Raw genomic sequence first — 21,273 nt, 5'->3', positions numbered from 1 at the left:
GTCAAATTCCCAAAAAATTTAAATTAGAAGATTTCGAAAAAAAGTGGGTTATTTTGAAGTATCAGAATAGTTATTAACTTAAAAAAAAAAATTGGTCGAAAAAAAAAATTATTTAACTGAAATACAGACGTTTTTTAGTTCAAAAAATTACTTTGACTTCCAGTCAAAGTTTTCGATCAAAACATATCTCATAATGCAATGCTACTCTGTATGCATAATCATAAAACTTCCTCGCAATCTGTGTGAAAAACACCTTCTCAACCGTGATGAGTTGTAAACAATCCTAATTAGCATCATGCATACTGCATACTCGTGATTTGAAATCTTTGTTTACTTTCGCTCGTGACGATTTTCCAGACGAAATGTAATCAAACTAATTTACCTGTTAATTCTGAAATTGTTTTTGGCACGAATTTTCGACTTAAGTGAATAACTTAAATTTAGAATATTTTGACCTTCATTTTGTGTGTTTCATACATCTTTAATGTTATGTTGATATTGTACAATGAAAAAATACGATTCAAATTTTATTAAATTTTTTAACATCATTTATTTAGTTTGTTTCACTATTAAAAACATAAAAAATCAATAAATGAAAACATCATTCACTACAATAACATAACAAATAGGAATTTTATTATCTTAAGAGGCCTTCTAGTAGGCCTACCCATTTACACCAGTGGTTCCTTTTTTAGGCTGAACGTTAGTAACGCACAGGGGCGAATCTAGGAGCGCTACATGATTAATTCATTCTTAACATTAATAGTTAGGTGTCCGTCTAAAACATATATCAAAACATAGTTGATTTTAGCTGTCAAAAGGGGGAAGTGCGTCTTAGCGCTACCGGCTAGATCCGCCCTCGAATTAAACTGCTGTTTTATTCTTGTCTTTTCCAGTACCCATTTATTGGTTTGAAGTTCTAGAATAGATATTATATAGTGAAGTATAATATTTCTATGGTCCTAGATGGCAGATTAATATCCCTAAAAAAACAAACATTTTGGCACACATAGCGTGTCATATTACGGGCAAAAATCAAAACGCCCACTGTAGAAGAATATAAAATTGAATCATGAATTGAAGCAAAAATAACAAAGAATTAAAAACTGATTTTCACTGGCAGAATAATCATGTACACATTCTGAGATGTTATAAAAAGTACAGTAGTAAAAAAGATACAATTATGGCAAGGATTACAAAAATATATAATATAATAAATATTTATATTGTTGACAATACAGAACATTATAGCACCAATAATAACACAGTCAGTATGGATAAATCGAATAGGATACCTAGAAACGCTAACATGACTAGAAAGTAGAACCCCTATAAAAGGGACAAAACAGGGTGTACCAATAATAGGGGTGTCCCCTAAATAGAGGTTTGATCATACATTGACCCTCATTTGTCCTTTGAAAGAGGCGCTACAAATGAGTTCTATTAACAAGACATACTTTTTGTAACTATTTTCCTAAAATGCTTCAGTCTAATATAATAGATCAATTTGAAATTTGTTACGAACCTACTAAAATTACGCGCCGATGCTTCCTAGCTTGGAGGAATTTTAAAGTCATTAACAAGTCTACATTGATAATGTCAACGACGTCATAACTCGGGATGTATATGTTGATCCGTTCCTTCTTTCTCCAAACTTTTCTCACCCATTTGTTTATTCTTCAATTCAAGGCATTCAAGTGAATCGTGATTTTCGCAGACGCTCTCCCATAACTTTGACGCCTCCGTGTCGCTGAAATAGTTAGGTTCCCCGTAGTAGTGAGTTGGGTACACTAGTAGTGGCTGGACGGAGTAGGTTATGAGGTCACGAGGTGAAAAGTGCTCTTTCCAACTTTCTCTGCAAATTAAAAGGAACAACTTCATTAAATTGGTTATTACAAAAACATTGTAAAAACAGAATTGTTAATTTATTTGTAGTAGTATAGTTTTATCATCATAATGCTACTAATACTATAATAAATATTATTTTCATAATTTTTATGCAAAAATACTATTAAAATCACTAATACATTACTATTACTGTATCTATATTAATTGCACTCATTAATATTGTTATAAATGTAATTAAAATTTAAAAAATCTATTTTTATGCAATATGTATTTGTTGACATTATCTTATGACAGAGGAAAAATGGAAAAAGCTATGATAATTCATTTAAAAGCAAGATAGTTAATAGCCAGACATACACAAGTTGAGGACAGACTGATAGGTGAAGCAGAAGATAAAAGGAAGAAGCTGAAAGAGTTTCTTTAAAAGTAAGGTAGACACACAGACAGACAGACAGACAGACAGACAGAAATACAGACAGATAGACAGACCAACATATACACAGACAGACACACAGAAATTCAGATAGACACACATACAGAGACAGAGATACAGACAGACACACATACAGACACACAGACAGACAAACAGACAGACACACAAGTTTTGAATTAGTAAGAAGGAAAATAAGTTTAGGATTGGAAATTTGTTTAAAAAACTAATAGTAAGGTACATATACACAAGTTAGAGATCAGGATCAGTGTACAGTATAAATAAAAACAATACTTAAAATATATCAAATATTATTATATGTTAATACTGTACTATATTATATTATATGGCAAAACAAAACATATTTTAGGATATAATATAATTATATGGTAATACTGTATATTATTATTAAATGACAAAAAAAATTATTTCATCAAAGTAAAGTTGGCAAACACAAGATGAGGAATACTATTAATAGGACATCTTTAGGACCAAAAAGTATTCTTTATAGCGTTGGCAATGAAACATATGTATTGTCCCTTATTTGTTTCATAAGAAAGTGTCCCCTTATAGGGGTTTCTCAAAGGACTACAGTATCTCATCAATTGTAGATGATAATAGCATACATCACCATTGTCATGTAATATTAATGCAATATTTTATTATTCAACTAAACTGTCTTTATCTTCTCCACAAAGATGTTGGACCCGCAAACATGAACAATTTTCAAAATTGTGTTACTGCGCGCAAGCATGCGGTTTAATAAGCCCTTTGAACGTTCAGTAAAAATTTGTAAATGATTCAATAAACCAGCAAAGAATGATAATTTAATAATGACATGCATTATTAAAAATGAATGAAGTAACTTATTATAAATCATGCAATGTTTTGTTAATGCAAACAATGTATTGTACAGTAATTCACAAAAATCGCCCATAATCTAATATAACTTTGACTTGTTGACCTTTGACTGGTCTGAACTACAACCTAAATTTACATAAAAGTCAAAGTTCAAAGTTAATTATAAGATTACAGGTGATAATTGGAAGCATAAACTACACAGAGTAGTACAAACAGAAGCATGCACTCAATATGCAATCATTCACATGTATGCAAATTTTAAAATAAATAAAATAATGATAATAATCCCATTATATAAACAATTTATGATTTTGAGATTTCATTAAAAAGTTATTTCTGTTTAAATGGTTCAAAGTCTGTTTTTTATTTTTTTTTATTTTATAGAGAGTGATATTCTAAACGGGTGCAGGTCAAGTCGGCCCTAAACCGTCACGTGCAGGTACCGCATTTTAGTAAATCGAAGACGGAGGCCTACGTTCCACCATTTAGCCATAGAAAAAATGATCGTACATATCGTTTTTGTCCATGATTTGCGTTTTTAAAAAAGGGGAATCCCCCGGTCAGTGAAAACACGTAGCAGTTGTAGATATCGAAAAAGCTGCCAAAGGCGCAGGAAGGCAATTTGAAATTTTATTAAACGTAAATAAAGGAAAGTTGGTGAAATCATTCCTATTTTTTTTCCCTAAATATATTATTGTCTAAATATTAATATTCATTAAAAGTCAGAATTATTTATAGTTAAAAAATTGTGAAGAAATATTATTTTATCAATCCCCTTCATTTGCACTTTTTGCGTTCCATACTTTAACGGGGCCGAGTTGACCGAGGCCGAGTTGACGTGAGGCCGAGTTGACTTGAGGCCGAGTTGACTTGAGGCCGAGTTGACTTGGGGCCGACTTGACTTGGGGCAAACTTGACTTTGGCCGAGACGGTTTAGGGCCGACTTGGATCGAAATCAAGGATGATGGTTAAAGATATTCCATTTGTTTCAATAGAAACTGGATAGATATAGGGTCTTCAGAACTCTACTACTATATGGTTGTGTGGATGCATTTTCTAGGCTAAGATGAGATGGAACTGTCATATAACATGATCGGTTTTTCTCACCAAGTGTGTCATAACTCGGAGTGTCCACTGGGTAAATTCAAATTAGCACTTTGCCTCAATTCATGGTTGCTAATGTTTTGTCGATCTTTCTTGGCTAGACAGCGTGTTTTATCGTCCTCGTTGCAAACGTGATCCCAGATATTTGAGGCCTCCGTGTCGCTTAAGTAATTTTTATCACCGACATAATGAGTGGGAAACATTATGAGAGGCGAGACGGAGTATGCTATAAGATTACGATTAGTAAATTGTTCTTTCCATAAGTCTCTGTAAAAAACGTATATAAAATGTGTACGATATGAATTAACCTATAAAAAAAGCGACAAATTAAAAGTTATCTAACCCATCAATGTTAATACCATTGATCTAAAATACACTCCACTTTTCATAATCTATTTGATTTCATCATAACTAACATTATGTAAAGTTAAATATATTTGTTATTTCGTCAGAAACTGATTTATGCATGTAAAACATACGTTTCTTGATCTTAAGCTTGGTTCCCACTGTAGGAGCAACGCAAGTGGGACCCAAGCTTTATTGTACACATGCGGTTTGCATACGTAAGAGTCAATGAAATGAATGAAACATTATGGCTGAAGTTAAAGTGTGAAAAAACAACATTCAAGATATGCAAAGTACAAACTACATGCACTAAGGAATGCTTGAAATGCGTCAGTGGCGGATCCAGGATTTTGGGCAAGGCCTAAAAATGGTGAAATGATGGGCTGAGCTTCATTTGATCTCCTATCTTTTGCATTACAATTTGCACATTTTAGGGGGGGGGGGGGTGTGTCTTGGATCCGCCCCTGTGTGTGAAGTAAAAAAAAATATAAAAATATTAAAAAATATAATAAATATGAATGATGAATGAAGAATACAAATGATTACAACTATTAAATGATGATGATTAGGACAATGAAAAATGATAGTTGAATGATTAGATTATAGAGGGTCTTTCAAACTTGTTCCGGCTGGGTTCCGGTCCGACGCGGGCAAATATAGATTGGTGCATAGTCGCGTGGAGCATCATGAAAACGAAACATTGACGTTGGATGCGCCGTTCCGGTACATGTGTGAAAGACCCTACTGCTGCAGTAGTTACATTTTTTTACTGCAGCAATGTATAATTTATTTAATTTCAATGTGAGTTTATGAGACAGTCTCTGCAATAAAACAGTGTGTTGTATGATTACCTAAAAAAAAGCTTGCTAAATAATTGCATAAACAGGTTAAAGAGAAAACAAAATAATTACTGCAGTAACTGCATTAGAATAATTTGACATGGTCCCTTAAGGTACCCTATTACATCAAGTAAAATTAATGATGTGCCAACCTCTATTTTCAATTTTTTAATAATAATAAAAAATCCGTATCAGAGACCTTAACTTTAAATATTATCAGAAAACTTAAAATTAAACAAAATTAAAATTAATTAATTACTTACTCCGGATGTTGGTCAAACATAATGGGTAAGTATTCATCAACAGGGACCATTTTACCTAAAGGATTCTGCTCCACAAGTTTCCTGGCACCTGATTGGTTAATAATATATCCTAACGTCCAATATGAATAGCTAGGCCATAGCAGCATGTCCGATCCACTGACCCATGATTCAAGCCGGTGGTTTAATATCTTACGTCCAAGGTATCTGGAAGAAATAAATATTTGTTGATTTATTTAGTTACCGTAAATGATCAAACAATGTTTTTAACTCTCACAAACGTTTCAGACAAGTGACCATTAGATGCTCATTTAAAACTGGTTTCTTAAAATATTATAATTAAGCACTTTACTTATATTGTGTTTTGTGTCAGGGCCAAGTAGAGCCTAAGGGGATACATTTGTAGAGGTCTTTTATTTGAAGGGTTACAAAAGCATAGTCGTATTTATAGATGAAATCGGTAAGTGGTGTGAGCACTGATCTGTGAAAAGTATTGAACTGTATATGTATAATTAGCTACACCAAAAAGAGGGAGAGGAGAGTTACATATATTCTGTGGTGGATTGCATGCATGGCAGTTTGTGCTGTGCAAGATTGTTCTTTGAGAGGGTCCATTTTCAGATCAACTGCTTTACATTCCATCTGAAGGACGATGCAATGAGAGTAAAGTATTACTGGCCAAAGGATACAAGCAATATAGCACAGATAAGTCTCGAACCCATGCCAGTGGGAAAGCCACTTCGCGTTTTGACCGTTAAATCGTGTAAAATCGACTTACTTCCGCATTGACGATTTTGAAGCGCCACCTATCGTTGAAAACTGAAACCACGATTTTTCGTCGCCTAGCAAATAAGTGCTGTTTTATTTTAAGCTCTCATGAATATTTAAGAACCGCCCAACATTACCTATTATGGTAAAAGCATTTTCTAATAAGTATTATTGAATAACCAATCGGTTTCCTTCAAAGAAACCGAAGCTAATACAATACATTCGGCGACTGAAGTCGGGACTCGTGAAATTTATAAATGTGGTACGATTTGACTACTGTTTTGTTGTCCATTTTCTGAATAGTCGGAGGTGCATCCCAACAAATTAAAAACATTATAATCAATTGTTTTATCAAGAATAATATTAGTTTAATCGAGTATGATATATTTCTATCCTGTTCAAAATTTGTTGGTGTATTCTCAGGCCTCGAAAGGTAGGTACATTTTCTAGCTGTGAGCGTGGTTTCGGCAACGCGAGACACGTGTGTCAGTATAGGCGATAGCGAGACGTGTGTTGTACTGTGTTGATGCTGATCCGATAGTCGTTTATAAGTTGTACTGATTACGAGTATCATTGGTCCTGGCCGGCCTAGCCTGGTGATCTGATCGCTGATCCCCCCCCCCAACAAAATACTTTTTTTCAATCAGTATTAATATTATTATTTTATTTTTCATTTATTATTTGATTTATTAGGCTCAATAGATGCCTAGCTAGACTACTAGTGCTAGTAGGCCTAGATTATATAAATAAATAATAGTAAATACTGTAAGTGTAATTTAATTAATAAAATACAGCTTCCATTTGCCTTACTTTTATGTCATCATATAATATTATAATTATATATACAACCAGACATTAACATTTTTTTAAATAATATTTATTATTTTTTCTGACACTTTCAGGAATCGTTGATGATGCAGAGTTCTTTGTCTTTGTGACTTCAAACTGAGAGTGAAGTGGATACAAAGATGACACCGGTACCTACCGACATTGTCATACCCAAACTATAATTTAATTATTTAAAACAAAATGTTGAATTACAAATATATATGTATGTTGCAGAGGATTTAGATGAATTACAATACAAATATTTATGTTGAATGCAAACCTACTACACTATACTCTGTAAATTATGTTATTGTCATGTGGTAGACCTTAAAAATTGAATATTTATTGTATGTTATTGTTAGGCCTATTTTATATTTTATTAATACTGTATTAGTTTAATATTACTATTATTATAATTTATATTATACAGTACTAGTTTGTACATGTTTTTACCCAAAAAAAATGAATAAATAATTTGTTATTCAATCTAATTGCTTGTTTGTTCATCACAAGTATATAACAGTTCTTGTTAGCCGCTTATTTCAGGTCATATTATTAATATTAGCTAGGCCCGACGCGCCCGATCACAACGTCACTAAGTGACTTTCCGCCCCTGGAACAATCGGTCGCTAATAGGGCTAGGCCTCGGACTCGTATAAAAGCTATTATAATAGTTATGATAAATATTCCTCAACTAAAATGTATACTGTGATAAATAAACAAGTAATAATATACGTTGTATTGGAATGTATTTATTTATATGAATTCTTTTACGCGGACAATTATAAACATCGCGTATATCGTTCGATATAAATAAATTCATAAACACGATGACGATGTGTTTACAATATGGCGGTTTCGCTAGTTTTCGATGGAACAAATAGTGGTACCTTTAGTTTGAATAGTCGGAGCTGCATCCCAACCACCGAATTTTGTATCTTAATATCGTATTCTGTAGATTATTAATTTTTCTAACAGGGATTTTAAATTCAGGACTGTTCAATTTTTCTAAATATTTTATTTTAATGATTTTCTAGGGTACAATTTCGGAAAAAAGACATTGGTTGATTTTGCCGTTAAATTACAGATTATCGTTTTGTTCAAATACATTTAATTTTACATGACAATATATTAAAACCATTTATGAATTTATTTCACTAACAATATTTTTCCGATAATCAGCTAAATTTACAAATATTGTGTTTTTCCAACACCCTAAAATTTAGCAATTTTGAACTAAATTAGAAAAGTAGGGCGCCCTCTCCGAGTCGAAATTTGACACGATTTGTCGACTGGCTGTCCCACTGCATGCCTCTCACATGCTAGTCCAATATCCCTTACGACATACAAAATCATGATTTGTGCAATGAATATAACATTTATTCGCCACTTACATTAACTCCCATGCTATGTCTAACTTTTGTGGTTCATTTAAAAGTTTTTTAAGCTTCATCGTAAAAAAAGCTTCAAATCTAACATCATCTTCTAATACAATAACTGTCTCATAACCTTTTTCAATCATCTGAAAAAAACACCCCAAAACATTATCAATAATATTTTAGATAACAATACATGGCAAATTAATAAAAAACAAATGTCATAGGAACCCATTGAACAAAACAAACAAACTATCTTGAGGTGTACAGTAACTTAGAATTACTAAGAATATTACCAAATATTTCATTGCATTGAGGTCCAGGTTGTTCACACATTGGTAGTTGGTAAAATTAACTCTGTAAATAATTTTTTCAAGGAGCAATTTCATTATTTTCAAAATTCTTTGGGCAAATGTACCTTTCCACAAAATATAGGATAAAACAAATGGCTGTGTGGTGGCACTAAATTCAATAAGTTTTTTTTTACTGCGGCGTTGATAGTAACCATTCTGCACACCCAATGGATCCGTTATTGAAAATGACTATACACTTACATCAACCCAAATGTTGTAGTGACTCAGGAAGCATCCAATCTCTCCTTTAGTTAGGATCCGCTCGTGGAAGGGATCTTTATAGCCTTCCATCATATCAATTCCCATTTCTTTTAATTTTTCATCCGTTAACAGTCTACAATAAAAAAATATTGACATTAGAAAGCAATTACTGGCATCCAGAAATGAACACTTCTTACTAACCTACATAATATGAATAATTCGGAAAGTAAATGAGTTTTAGATGGTGGAAAGCCTTGTGAGGATGCTCAGATAATGAATGATGGGAAGATATGATTTTGCGGCACAAATCTTAATGTAATTTTTGTATCACCTTTGTTTTTATTCACCATATTAATTTATAAAAAAAAAATGACAATGACATGAAAAGGACAATCAACAAAAAGCTAAAAACTGATACAATTTAATTATAATCTTCAATAAAATATAAATTTACATAAAAATAAAGTGCATGTCATTTTGTATCTTTCTTTTATTTACACTTACTTTCCATCCACAGCATTGAAAATGGTATAATTTAAAGATAATTCATGTAACGATCGAACCATTCGCTGTCTTCTTTTTGGTCTTCGTTTTAAATTGATCATATAAATCTTATCTGCACCAAACTTAGACAGCTGTTTGGGAGGCAGAGTGATATGCGCAGACAATGGCATAGGCTCATTTTCGACTAAAAAAATAAAAAACAAAAATATGTTAAAGATTTTGTACAGTACACTGGAATAAACTCTTATTATTGCAATTGTGCAAATGAGCCAGATTTGCACACTTGACCGCCAGTTAAGGCACTATCTGCCAAGACTTGTTCTACCACCAGAACAATATTATATTACATTTCTTTATCTACGGTAGATCAAACAGTTTATTAGAGAGGTTTCGCAATCTTACAAATACGATAACGAAAACAGATACGTCACGCACACGTATTCGTTTTCCTAAGCCATAAACAAATCTGTTTCGCATGGCAACGAAACATTGAGGCGCGTCCAAAATATGACTGCGGTAAATTTGAGCGAAGCGCAGGTACGACGTGTTGCTTGGTGCTTGGCTGCCTAGGCCTAGCGTAACATCAAAGCGAGTGAGGACTTTAAAAACTGCTATTTATCAAAATTGACTTGGCATTTTAGTAAATTACTTTAGTAAATTACTTTCAATAAATCTATAATTATATTATAATCATGAATCATTCCTGATTCAAATGCAAAATGTGCAAAATTGATCAAAAACTATACTCGTTTTGTAGTTACGAACATGACTGGTGATATTCGTCAACACGAATACGCTTTACAAATATGAAATGGGGATCAGCTCAAAAGTTTCACAAATGTATGACGTATCCGTTTTCGTTATCGTATTCGTAAGGTTGCGAAACCTCCCTATTATTGTTGAATCAAAACGATACTAACCCATGACCTCGATTCGTTGGAATATCATTTGTTGTTCATCTTCTTCTAACGTGTTCTGGACACCAGCTGGGGTAGAAAGACTACCAAAGAACGCAGCATTCATTATATACATAGGTATTTCTGTAAAAAACAAACGATGTAATGCATTTTTTTCTGTAATGAAATTATTATTAAAGATTAAATTAAACATAAATTTTTCACAAATATTTTTTTATTGCATAATCTAATTATTATCAATTTAACACCTCTTTATTCATTCGACTAGGGTGGTTATTTTTTGCCAAAAGTGTATTTTTCAGACCAAATACTATCGGCACTATACAAGTGATTAAATAAAATAAGAATCTACTCACTTGCTTTACGTGCAGAATACGCAAAAATAAGCATGTCGTCAATATCGCCTTCGTACTCTGGTGGCGGTGAATACTGTAATTGTAACGACACCTGTAGTTGTAAGTCAATCATATATGTTGAGTGTATCATAGGAACTTGGATTATGCCAGATATATTGCGTTCTAACATCTCAGAGTATTCTGGTGTTCTTCTATAATATCCCTGAAAAGAATAGGATTGCAATCAGAAATAGGATTGCTATCAGAAATAGGATTGCAATCAGAAATAGGATTGCAATCAGAAATAGGATTGCTATCAGAAATAGGATTGCCATCAGAAATAGGATTGCCATGAGATATAGGATTGCCATGAGATATAGGATTGCCATCAGAAATAGGATTGCCATCAGAAATAGGATTGCCATCAGAAATAGGATTGCCATCAGATATGGTATTGCCATCAAAAACAGGATTGCCATCAGAAATGGGATTGCCATTTTGTACAGTATTTTAAAGTCAATGCACAATGTATCTATATATAAATTATGGTTAATTCTGACATAGGCGAGCACAATGCAAAAACTTCTCTACAAATCTCCGCCTTGGATACCTACCTTATCTATCCGATATGTACCGCGAAACGTAGATTTGATAACATTAGTGTGCACGCCGACGCTATTGTTCCATATTTATATCTTAGGAAGATATTATAAAGAGTTTTTTAACAACATTTATGATTTCAACATTGGATTTTCCTCTCAATTTCAATTCTTCCCGGTCAAAGTAATTTCCGGGTTTAAGATAAGTTCAACTTTGTTTCAAATATTTCCTCTCTTTTATACACAAGGGAGCAGTTAAAATAATAGATTTGACCCTAAAGGTGACTGGAAACAGGCACTTTCCATCAATCAATACAGTGTCCCTTTGGAAGACGAAAAAAAAATTGGCCATTTATCATAGCCATTTCAGTTTTTTGTTTATTTTAAAACATACCACACGTGTGTGAAGGTACAGTAGTTAAATAATAGGAATTATACTGCAAATTAATAAAGATCAAATTAAATATACGCCATAAAGAATCAGAATATATTGTGGGGAATAGTATTATAAAATTACATAGGGAGATTTGATAAGACATTTTTCGAGTGAAATCCCGATAGCTGAGTTTTATTGAGTAAGCTTGCAGGAATAACTGTAGGCTATCTTCCTGTGTCCCGTTAGGACCGAGATGTCTGCCCATGTTGCAAGCCGTAATGTCTTCTTTCTTGGGCCCACTCTGTCACGGCAGTTAGTTTCAAAAGATGATTAAATTAAATAATGTATTAATAATTATTAGGATGGTATTCATTTGAATAAACGCCTCTCCAATAAAACATCACTTTGAATAATAAACCCCCCCCCCCCACCCCACAACCCAACTATCTAATAAACGTCCATCCACATATTTATAATAACACAATTATACTATTTGTAGTAGAATTCACCGCACTGTTATCTGCAATTTACCAAGCATTTGTTATTCTTTTTTACCACTTTTCATATCTATGAGAGGATTTCATTTGATTATAAATGTTACCATATTATTAGAACTAAAAAATTTAACATATATCCCTCGAATAAGCACCTCCCTCAAATGACCTCCGCCTCCCCAAAGGGCCCTACCAAACAATAAAAACTATACTTTAAAATGTTTTTAATCATCTAAAACACTGTGAAACAAAGTAGTTTAGTTTTACGAATGTCAAGCATTTTCAATAATGGTAACCGACAGAAAATGTATAAGGAGAACATTATCATTCCGAGAACCATCGTCTACACTTCCTAGAGGGGGAGCGAGCGAAGCGAGCTCACCCTCTAGTTTAACAAATTGTTAGAGTACGTACATACAAAAAAAAATTGTTTTGTTTTTTTTGCAGAAAACCTTTACGTTTTGGTTGGTATGCTATAACCTTTTCTGAAGAAACTTTTTCAAAAATACTTTATTTTCTTTTGAAAGCACATGGTGTACCGCAAACCTAACTTTACTAACTTTTTTAATGTATATTCGACATGGAAGCCTTTAAACAATAACTATATAGTACAGAATAATCTTTATGATTTACTAAAAGAGAAACTATCTATAAAATGAATGGAAAAAAGACAATTAAAAACTACAGAATCAACAATAACGAGTTCACCATGAGGTTAACAACGTATCAGTACCCCTGGTTCAGATAATCAAACTTGGATATAAAAAGGAATTTCTACACCAATACGAGAGATGAGAACGTTTCACACAATTGACCTGGAATAAAGGAATCAAATTCAAAGGTATTTTTAAAATTCTAAGCGGAGGTCCACGAGTAAACTATTTTTGTTGTACTTTTTAACACCTAACTTACAGTACAGTATCGCCATTATTATGGGTGTGTCTCCTGAATAGTGGCATAATGGTGTCCAAAAGGAGGGGTTCTATTGTAAATGAAGAGTAGCTAGTGCATATTCCCAACACAAATGTGTTAAAAACTTGTTAAAATTACTATAACTTGCAACATCAGGGTTGACAGTTCATTCAAAGTACAGTAGAGATTATAAAATTCTTACAATCACAATGGAACTTATAAATGATTGTCCTAAAAATTGGGACAAGTGACAAGGAGTTCTGGTTGCAAACAATACAGAACAAAGGTATCCATTGAATTCAAATCAAGCACTAGGACTAATTCTATTTTATTATGAGAGGTATTGGTACCTAGTTTAGCTAGCCTAGTTCAAGAGTGCCTAAGGGTCAGTTTTAAGTGATGTAAGTCAGACTATCCACGCTTGACCAATGCTAAACAGTGGTCAAGTGTGAATCTATTCTTAAAGCATTTACACAACATCAAACAAGTTTTAAGTTCATTTTTTTTTTTCAATTTTCCATAATACATTGGTGGAAAAATTCATTTTTCTCTACCTCTACAGCCAAAACATCTTTCATATTGCAAAATAATGTTGGGATGATGTCATTGTATACCAAAACTCTATGAAAACCATTTTGTTAAAGATATATTGTCCCCCTGAAAAAACAATTTGTAAAAATATTTTTTTTTTAATATTTGCCATTTTAATGTCACATAATAGTTATTAATTTAACCAAAAATTGGATTAAAAAAAAAAATTATCTGAAAAATTGTATTTTGTATTTTAAGCAAAAAATAGTCAATTTGTCTATTAGACTGTGGGTTTTTGGCTAAATTTAATAGTTTATTTTGGGGATTTTTTTTATACAGTGAAACCATTATTTTTGTTCATTTTTGGAAGTGAATAACTTGATTAAATCTACAAAATGACCTATTCAAAGTACATTTTTATAAATCTTCATTTTTCATTAATTTGGGGGGACAAAATACATCCAAGGGTTCAAATGATGAAAGTTGTTGAATTATTTATCAAAATATAATTCCCATATGCTTCAATTCACCCACCCTTCTTTTTGTTACCACTTCCTCATACTTTAATAATTTTCCATTAAATAATACAGGTTGAATAACAACCACTCTCTCTGACTTTTACATAACTGAATACTTTTGACAAAGTCAGCAATTCTGTATATTTAATTTGTATTGTGCCAAATTAATCTCATTTCGTGAATTCACAAAGTTATTTAAATCTGCAGGTATGCGACAAAGTGCCTATTGTTCAATTGCATTCATTGAGCCGTTATTCAAAACATCGCACCATCTCTATTCAAGTTGTCTCAATTGTCGTGATTAGTGTAACTGAATTTATGAATAGTATAAATTTTCCAGGGTTCAACTAAACAAATGCGAAGGTAACTGAATAGTAAGACGGACTACAGATTTTACTATGTTAAAAACTACAATATTGATTATAATAATTTTTGATTTCAGTTATTAGTAAATTATTTATCAATTATATTTCAAACAGATGTTATATCCTAAATATTCCACGATAAATATTTAGATACAGAAGGTTGAATCAGTACAGTAGATGAAAAAGTTGATAAGTTTAATCATTTATATAAATAATATATATAAATTCAAAGGCAAATTACTGAAAAAAATAATATATATATTTATATATTTTTCTTTGAGTTTGACCAACAAAGGATCGCACTAGTCTCACAAATAATTATTTATAATCTAATAATTATTAGGTAATCTAATGCCCTGTTCTAAAAAAATATGCCTATGTGTAAGAGATTCAGAAAAGTATTACAAAATATTCAAATAAATAAAAGTTGATGTGAGTCACGTCCATTCTACAGGCACTACAGACAGACTTCATCCATACTTTCAATGAATATGGTAATGATATGCCCAAATATGGTAGTGATATACCCAAATATGGTAGTGATATGGCATCATCATGTCCATATATGGGCACATCACATTTATTTACACATAGAGTTTGATAGTGTAGACAGAGCTTAATGCTACAAATACATTTACGGTACTTTGAAAAGAAAAACTGGGGCGGATTGCTATAAAACAGTCTTAACTAATGGTCTTAACTCCCCGATTAAAGCCGGCTTTATCTGATAGACGGTCTTACTAAAGCCACCCCTGTTAGACCATTGCTATAAAAACAGTCTTAGATAAGACCGCGTAAAGTAACAAATTGAGGGCGTACTTTGCGTGTAGAATACCAAATAAGGTAATGTTTGTCACGCTTGTTCAATTCACAATCATAACAGTACGTACATTTCTACGCAAGAAAATCTATTCTAGGGCTATATAAAGAATAAAATCACCGTTATTATTTGATTTAACACTTAAAACTCGTTCTATTGGTTGTCTTTGACGATAAATAATACGTAAAAGTCACAAAAAGAGAGGTTTAAGACTGTTTTAAGACTCCTTCGAGTAGGCTTTAATTTTAAAGACCGTTTACAGGTTAGACCGCGGTATAGCAATGGTCTATAATGTAAGACTACTTGCTACGTCACGAATTATAGCCGGCTAAGTGCTAAGACCGGTTATAGACCGCTTATAGCAATCCGCCCCTGTAGAAACCAGTAAACTATTCCTGTATTAAATTCATAGGGATCAGCTGCATTTTTAACTCGGCATGAATGGAAAAAATGATGGGATTTGAGCCAAGTTTTTGTGTTTGCTTGCTAAACAATTATCAATATGATATCTACTTCAGGATCCAATCCAAAACTACCGGATGTTCGTAATTTTCAAAATAATGCTTTAGTCGGCAGTTTATACAGAATACATGGAATCATTTAGAGCAACATACACAGCAGGAAGTGTGCGGTATGAAACAAATATTTTCACTTTCTTTCTTATCAAAAAATCTTTGGAAGAATTGAGTATGTTAATAAAAAGTCTTGAAAGAACTGAGAGTGTTAAAAAATGTTTTGGAAGAACTGGGTGTGTTAAACAATGTTTTGGAAGAACTGGGTGTGTTTAAAAAATGTTTTGGAAGAACTGAGTGTGTTTTAAAAAAGTTTTGGAAGAACTGAGTGTGTTTTAAAAAAGTTTTGGAAGAACTGTGTGTGTTTAAAAAATGTTTTGGAAGAACTGAGTGTGTTTTAAAAAAAGTTTTGGAAGAACTGAGTGTGTTAAAAAGAGTTTTGGAAGAACTGAGTGTGTTAAAAAGAGTTTTGGAAGAACTGAGTGTGTTAAAAAGAGTTTTGGAAGAACTGAGTGTGTTAAAAAGAGTTTTGGAAGAACTGGGCGTGTTAAACAATGTTTTGGAAGAACTGGATGAGTTAAAAAAAGTTTTGGAAGAACTGGGTGTCTTTAAAAATTTTTGGAGGAACTGACTGTCTTTAAAAAGGTTTGGAAGAACTGAGTGTCTTTAAAAAGTTTTGGAAGAACTGAGTGTTCTTTTAAAAAAATCTTTGGAAGAACTGAGTATCTTAAAAAAAAGTTTTGGAAGAACTAGGTGTCTTAAAAAGAGTTTCGGAAGAACTGAGTGTGTTTTAAAACAATGTTTGGAAGAACCGAGTGTGTTTTTAAAAAAGTTTGGAAGAACTAGGTGTCTTTTAAAAAAGTTTTAGAAGAAATGAGTGAAAAGAGATGAGAACAGGTTAATAACTTTATTTTAAAAAAACAAGCAAAATATAATGTTTATCTTAATTTCAGACAGGCCCCCTGGCAGTGGCATAACGTAGAGGCCTGAGGCCCTCCAATGCTGGAGGCCTTGGGTATTTTTTAGCCTTTTTCGACATATTTTAATGCCTGTTTTTTCCTCTTGGCACTGCTCAGGGCCCTCATAAGTTACAGGGCACCTGGGTGCTCATAGCTGTCCTGTCACTGCCCCCTGGGATTACTGTATACTTTGTCATACATGGTATAGCCTAGTACATTCTTCCTTGAACAATATTTTGTCGTGGCTGTCTAGTACTGCAGCATTTATTCATAGCAAGTAATTCAACCAGTATTAACCAATTACAATTGTTATTTTGAGTGTGAGGAATTATCATGGAATTATCAAGCATGTTGAAGATAAACACAAGTTTATTTTTGTTTAAACTGTATGCATTTAGGCTTGATTAAAGATACACAGCTTGTTAAAATATTTGGTTATGAAAAAAAAATATGTGCAAACATAAACATTAACTTATGATCCTAAAAACAAGTTGATAAATGTTATCGGCATATGGATGTGCCTTACTGTAAATATGGTAAAAGCATGCTGGAGTGGTGGGTGGCATAAAACCATGGTATACCAAGGCTGTTTGGTTGTCAATTAAGGTTCAACCTTGGTGGAATAATTCTAAATTCTGTGTTAAAAAAACTGTATGAATCTTCCATAACGCCTTTACGGTACAAAGTTTTAAATGTTATTTGTATTTAATATTGATATATTGTTTAAAAAATTACTATATAAGTTTGATTGAATAAATATCTGCAAGATTCTCAAGTAAATTGAATACAACTGACCTAGCTGGATAACTGTGCTCCACTGCACATGGAAATCAATTACACATTCACAATAGAAAGGTATTTTCATATCCTTTTAATCTGGCTACAACAAGGAAGGACTGCCCCAGGCTTATACAGTAGGATCAAAGCCTTTGTGAACAATAGTGTCCCTGCATGATTACACACTGGGAGGGAGAAAAAGCCGGCCTAAGTTTATAAAGATTTACAGCATTCTGTTGGTTCGAATTTTATATTCTTTTTATAGGATATATGCCAAGCCCAAAGCAATACCAGGTGTGCATAGATAGGTAGTGGGGAGGGCACAAGATTATGAAAAAGTTAGTGAAGGATAGTTGTATATAGTAGTGATCTTAAATCTTTACAAAAGTTAGCAAATCATTATGCACACGCTCAGAAACATTTGCAAATGCGCAGCAGAATGACTGACTAGGGACTAGGGACATTTTTTATCAATGACTACTGAAATAAATTATTGTATAGCAAGTTGAGGATTATGTTATGAGTGCTTGTTTGCTAACCCTGGGGCCAAGCCCAATGCAACTACCCAGCGTTGGTGGGTCCCTTAGGAGTCCTAAACCCCCCCCCCCCCCCTTGTTATGCCACTGAGGACTCTGCTTTCAGTCCGTATACTTCTATTGTATCACAGGCAGGTGTTTAATTCAATCCCTCTGACTTTAATAAAACAGGAATCTTTTGGAAAAATTGGCCACTAGAGGGCAGTAAACTAGTTTCACAGGAAGGAACACAATAATTTCTGTACAAGGATAATTATGTCATTTTTTTTTTCTTGTCTTCCGTAAACAAGTGCTCTGCTAACTGCGATGCGTAAATGAAATGAGTTAAAAATGAAATGAGTTAAAAATGAAATGAGTTAAAATTGAAAAAAATGAAGTAAATAGAAGAAGTAAATTTAGGTCATCTTTTAAAAAATCAAAATATCTTTTTTAAAACACAACTTTTTTTCCAGATCATGTTTTTTTTTGTCAATAATCTATGTACAGATCTCTACGGTGGCTGATTTCCGCCAAAGAAAAAAATTCTTTTATAATAATACGGCGTTATAACGCCCTAATTACGGCGTTATAACGCCCTAATTATACAATCCGTTCACACGTACATGCGCATGCGTACATCAACAAACCCAGAGCCATAAGAGTTGCGACTTTGAATAATGGGTTCAATCAATTTGTTAAATCAATAATAACATTATTTTGATGATTTTAAACAAAAAATAGCTTTAATCCATTTAATTTAACGGCTCTGGCTGTGCGCTCCATACACGCTCTACGCGTTTATTTTGTACAGCGATTCTGTACAGTAATGCATTGTTTTTACATTTTGTTGTTTAAAATCATCTTCGCAGTAACTTTATGATTGGGTTATCTTAAAGCCCCCTTCCCTACGTTTTTTAGATCTAATTTAAGATCACAAACTATATTTAATGTAAAAATAATACTATATGGTCATATTGCGATAACTTTTTTGTCTTTAAACGGTTAAAATGTGAAAAATAAGTCGATTCTAATAATTATAGCGGCCCGCTATAAATCCCAAAATGCACTGCGCGAGGATTGATATTTTTGTTTTTCACCTGTAATTCGCCCACTTTTCGATCGATCGTGAGGCCAAAACAAATGGAAGACTCCTAACTTTTCAGCGAAAATACCGGGTTTTCCCCAATTTGTATCAACGGAGTCTGGCAAAAATAGAAAGACAATTAATGCAGCAACTATACAACGTCAGGCTAGGTATATAGCTAGCGTACGATGTTTGTACGTTACCGATGTTTACCAGCTAGGCCTACAAAACTAAGCCTAGCTAGGCTATGCCTAAGACCGTCCACGAGAGGTCGATCGCCGCGAGCTACTTAGGTAGTGCATTGTTTCTCACTTTTTATCATAATTTACCATAAAACGTACATTTAAGACAAGGAATGACATGGTTTAATGTTTTTAAAGTGATATATATATATTATTTTCCAAAAAACGTCCAAAATTGCAGGGAAGGGGTCTTTAACAAAAACCTTTAAACAAATTGATTGTTTTGATATTTAAAACCTTGTGAATGTTATACATTTTTTAAGCAAAAAACTCGACTCCATACTCTACATAGGCATAGTTGGACACAAAGATGGCCAGTAATGTACCACGTGACTTTCTAAAATCTGTGAATGCGCTGAGAGGTTTGTTAATGTACTACGCATGCGCATGTACGTGTGAACAGATTGTATATTTAGGGCGCCATATTATTATAAAATGATTTTTTTCTTTGGTGGAAATCAGCCACCTTAGATCTCCACTAAAATTAATTATTACATTTTTTAGAAGTTTATTTTTTCAACCTGTTTATTTTTACACATTTAGAGACACATATCAATTCAGTTTACATGGGATGTCTATATAGGAATGCTATTTTCTGTAATAAAATACTTAAGTAAGACAATTGAATTGTTTATGTGAACACAGCCTAAAGTGGTGCTAATTATCGGAAGGAAACCAAGCATTGTACGGTAAGTGTATGAATTGACCTTTCAGGTCAAACAATCTGTCTAGAAATTAAGACAAATTAAATGTACAGACAGACAAGTGTGTATAGTTGGTGACAGGCAGGAAGTTTACCTAGCTTTATAATAGTGTGAACAAATGGAAAGTAAATAAATATTTTTCCACTCTGGTTCTTCCATGTATTCCAGCTTAATTCCTCAAATCATTCATGATGGTTAGGGATCATGTGAACATTTATAAATTACTCTACTGCAGTTACTGCAGTAACTAATTTTGTTTTAAACTGCAATAATGTGTGACTTTGGTTTGTTTCATTTCAATCAGTCTCTGAACAATGATTTAAACAATCTTGCTAAATTTGCCGTAACATGTTAAAGAAACAAAGTACAGGTACTGCAGTAAAATAAAATAACTTTGACATGATTCTTCTGCTCACTATGTACCAAACTTTGTGTGACAAAAAATGTGGACATGATGATGTCATATCACTACCATATATGGGCACATCATATTTTTTATCAAACTATATTGATAATGTAGACAGAGCTGGGGAAAAGGTAGAAAAGTGAAATAAATTTAATTTAAGAAAGCGTCTGTAAACAGATTAAATACAAAATAATGATTTAGCATCCTTTGTCAAAATGACATCATAATAGATCAGGGATGAATAGAATAAAGACACATAATACAAAACTCTTGATGTTGCAAAACTTTATTTCCTCTTGGCATAGAAATAATAGTACAGTAACTAAATGCCATAGAGTTCAAATTGTCCAACAAATAAAACGCAACAATTGTGATCTCGTCTCGTAAACATTATTATTATTATTCATTCATTTTCATCAATCTTATACTCATGATACTCATGTGATTGTACAGTTGTTTCAACGGCCAATTCGTACCTTTTTTAGTGTAT

The 21,273-nt window shown here is 32.8% G+C and overlaps 1 protein-coding gene across 2 annotated transcripts in view; it reads right to left on the bottom strand.

Annotated features, from left to right (window-relative positions):
• Positions 1-525: 525 nt before the first annotated feature.
• LOC140047088 (procollagen galactosyltransferase 2-like) overlaps positions 526-21,273 on the bottom strand; it is a 33,582-nt gene continuing 12,834 nt past the window's right edge. Inside the window, exons 4-11 of one of the 2 annotated variants that reach the window (XM_072091899.1) lie at positions 10,991-11,192; positions 10,638-10,757; positions 9,718-9,901; positions 9,214-9,346; positions 8,678-8,805; positions 5,691-5,894; positions 4,247-4,510; positions 1,715-1,855 (exon numbers count right to left, since the gene is read on the bottom strand). In XM_072091899.1, the coding sequence (XP_071948000.1) occupies positions 4,255-4,510; positions 5,691-5,894; positions 8,678-8,805; positions 9,214-9,346; positions 9,718-9,901; positions 10,638-10,757; positions 10,991-11,192 (1,227 nt within the window). In that variant the 3' untranslated portion in view covers positions 1,715-1,855; positions 4,247-4,254. Of the gene's footprint in view, positions 1,856-4,246; positions 4,511-5,690; positions 5,895-8,677; positions 8,806-9,213; positions 9,347-9,717; positions 9,902-10,637; positions 10,758-10,990; positions 11,193-21,273 lie in introns of both variants that reach the window. The other variant, XM_072091900.1, reaches the window with a different exon arrangement.

Source organism: Antedon mediterranea, chromosome 4, assembly GCF_964355755.1.
Source record: "Antedon mediterranea chromosome 4, ecAntMedi1.1, whole genome shotgun sequence".
Classification (NCBI taxonomy): Eukaryota; Metazoa; Echinodermata; class Crinoidea; order Comatulida; family Antedonidae; genus Antedon; species Antedon mediterranea.
This window is presented reverse-complemented; position numbering and strand designations above follow the sequence as displayed.